Source organism: Helobdella robusta (assembly GCF_000326865.2).
Source record: "Helobdella robusta unplaced genomic scaffold HELROscaffold_40, whole genome shotgun sequence".
In the NCBI taxonomy this organism is placed as follows: Eukaryota; Metazoa; Annelida; class Clitellata; order Rhynchobdellida; family Glossiphoniidae; genus Helobdella; species Helobdella robusta.
In genome coordinates, this window is record NW_008704903.1 from 1,750,364 (window position 1) to 1,752,863 (window position 2,500).

Sequence of the window (2,500 nt, forward strand, 5' to 3'; positions counted from 1 at the left end):
TTCTGAAAAAATTATTATTAATAATATTATTATTATTATTATAATTATATTATTAATTATAATAATAATTATTATTTTTATTATTACTCACTGTCATAATTTCCTCTTGCCGGTTCGTTATAAAACCTGCATATCTCCATAGTTATCGCTTCATCATCGTCGTCGTCACTATCATCTCTGACGTCATTTCTTTTTTTATTATCTTTGTTATTATTATTACTACTACTACCACTAACGCCGCTATTACTACTACTACTGCTGCCGCTGCTGCTGCTACTGCTACTACTACTGCTACTACTACTTTCATCGTCATCAACTCTGTAATAATCATCTTTATCATCATGGGATTTGTTATCTCTACGGGTTTTACTCTTTCTAACTTTTAAAACATCTTTGCCTCTTTTTAACATTTTACTGGCGGTAAACGCATTTTCGAAGTCGCCACTGTAGCTAACGAAACACTTCTCGGTACTCGATGGCGAGTATAAATGACACTTGATCGATAATTGTACCATTCCGTTTCGGTCCTGGCGAGAGATCGGCGAACAGCGAATATTATTCGGATCGTCCGGATCGATCAGAAGATTGAGAGATTTGTGGGATTTGAAAGAGATCGAACAGTGATGTATGATGTTCGTCGGTCTATCTGGGACCGGTTCTTCTATGCACTCCATTGTCGGTTCTGCTTTTTTTATCGGTATGTCGGTATTTTAGTGTTGGACTGCTCTTTAGTCGGTATACACACACACATATACACACAGACACACATACGCGCGCGCACACACACATTTGCACACACATATAATGGTATTAACAAAAGTTTTAATGATAGAAAAAAAATAATTTCTATGACCGTTGTGCCAATAAATAATTAGAAATATTGATCAGAAAAATGATAGACATGGAATATCGATGATGATGATGATGATGGTGACGACAGCGATGATGATCATGATGGTGATGATGATAGAACGATGATCACAAAAAAGGAATGAAGCAAAATTTATAACTAGCCAAAAACAATAAGATCGTATTCAACAACAATCCTTCCCTCTCTGATACAACTGTAAAGTCCTGGGGGTAATGGAATTTTTCATCATCATAATCAGCAGCGGCAGAAGCGGCAGAGGCAGCTGTAGCAGCAGCAGTAGCTGCTGCAGCGTCCTCATCATCATCATTAACAACAACAACAACATTACCGCCATCATCATCATTAAACCTGAATGACCGTTCACAGAAACGTTGTATAGGTCGAGATGATTAAAGCATGAATTATTATCATCATCATCAAACGCTTTAAAATCAGTTTGTTGTTGTTGTTGTTGCTGTTGTTGCTGTTGTTGTTGTTGTTGCTGTTGTTGTTGTTTTTGTTGTTGCTGTTGTTGTTTTTGTTGTAATATTTCACCGTCATCTTGAAACCAACTATTCTTTGTAACGCATTTTCTGGCTGGGATGATAGTAAAAATAATAATTACGACATTACTACAGCTGCTGCTACTATAGCCGCTACTTCTACTACTACTACAGCTGCTACTTCTACTTCAACTACTACTAAAACCAAATTGTTTTTTGAATACGAAAAAAAACCATTTAAATGAAAATCATTAAATAAACCTTTAACCAATCAATCATCTATTCATTGGCCCATTAGTCTATAAATCAATTTGATTCATTCATCTGAATCGATCGATCATTCATTCATCCGTTTCATTCATTCGTTTACATATTTGTTCGTTCATTCGCATAAATTTGTTCGTTCGTTCATTTTTCTTTCATTCATTCATTCATTCATACATTAATTCATTCATTCACTTTTCTACACAAACACACACATATAAATTGTATCCATATACATATAAATACATATATATTTATCTGGTAACTCATTAATTCATTCATTCCTTTATTAATTAATTCACTAATTAATTAATTCATTCATTCATTCATTTCAAACGCACTGTTTGGACAGTGAAGTCGAACGCTGGAGCCCTGCTTAACAATCTTTGTCAAGCCGCGATTGTAGTTGTTTGTTGATGTTGAACATGCCATTAATGTGTTGTTGTTGATGTTACTAGTGTTGTTGTTGTTGTTGATGTTATTAATGTTGCTGTTGTTGATGTTACTAATGTTGTTGTTGATGTTGTTGTTGTTGTTGATGTTATTAACCTTGTTGTTGTTGTTGATGTTGTTGTTGTTACGATCAACCAAACAATATGCCACCTAATTTAACCGTTGTAAAATGTATTAATGGCTTCATCAAGCTACAAATATTGCATACCTTCATATTCAATCATTTACATAAATACACACACGCACACACACACACACACACACATTAAAAAATAAAACCCCAAATACAAACTTCATAATCCCCAGTTCGCCCGCCTCTAGCTCCTCCTTCACTTCCTTCACCTCCACCATCACCAAACCGACAAACCTCCTCATAAGCAGCAAGCCCACCAGCCACATATTTCTTTTTACCTACACACGCCATTACACC

The 2,500-nt window shown here is 35.2% G+C and overlaps 2 protein-coding genes across 2 annotated transcripts in view; both read right to left on the reverse strand.

The window, feature by feature from the left end:
- Positions 1-83: 83 nt before the first annotated feature.
- HELRODRAFT_177068 (hypothetical protein) lies at positions 84-674 on the reverse strand (the record flags this gene model as incomplete). Its single annotated transcript, XM_009025273.1, has 1 exon — positions 84-674. The coding sequence occupies one exon, from the start codon at positions 672-674 to the stop codon at positions 84-86; it is 591 nt and encodes a 196-aa protein (XP_009023521.1).
- Positions 675-1,935: 1,261 nt separating this feature from the next.
- The window catches only part of HELRODRAFT_177069 (hypothetical protein), a gene marked incomplete at both ends in the record, with an annotated part of 4,765 nt that continues 4,200 nt past the window's right edge, over positions 1,936-2,500 (reverse strand). The window contains 2 exons of the mRNA XM_009025274.1: positions 1,936-2,166; positions 2,438-2,500. The exon at positions 2,438-2,500 is cut by the window's right edge and continues 251 nt beyond it. Of these exons, the coding sequence (XP_009023522.1) occupies positions 1,936-2,166; positions 2,438-2,500 (294 nt within the window). The remainder of the gene's footprint in view (positions 2,167-2,437) is intronic.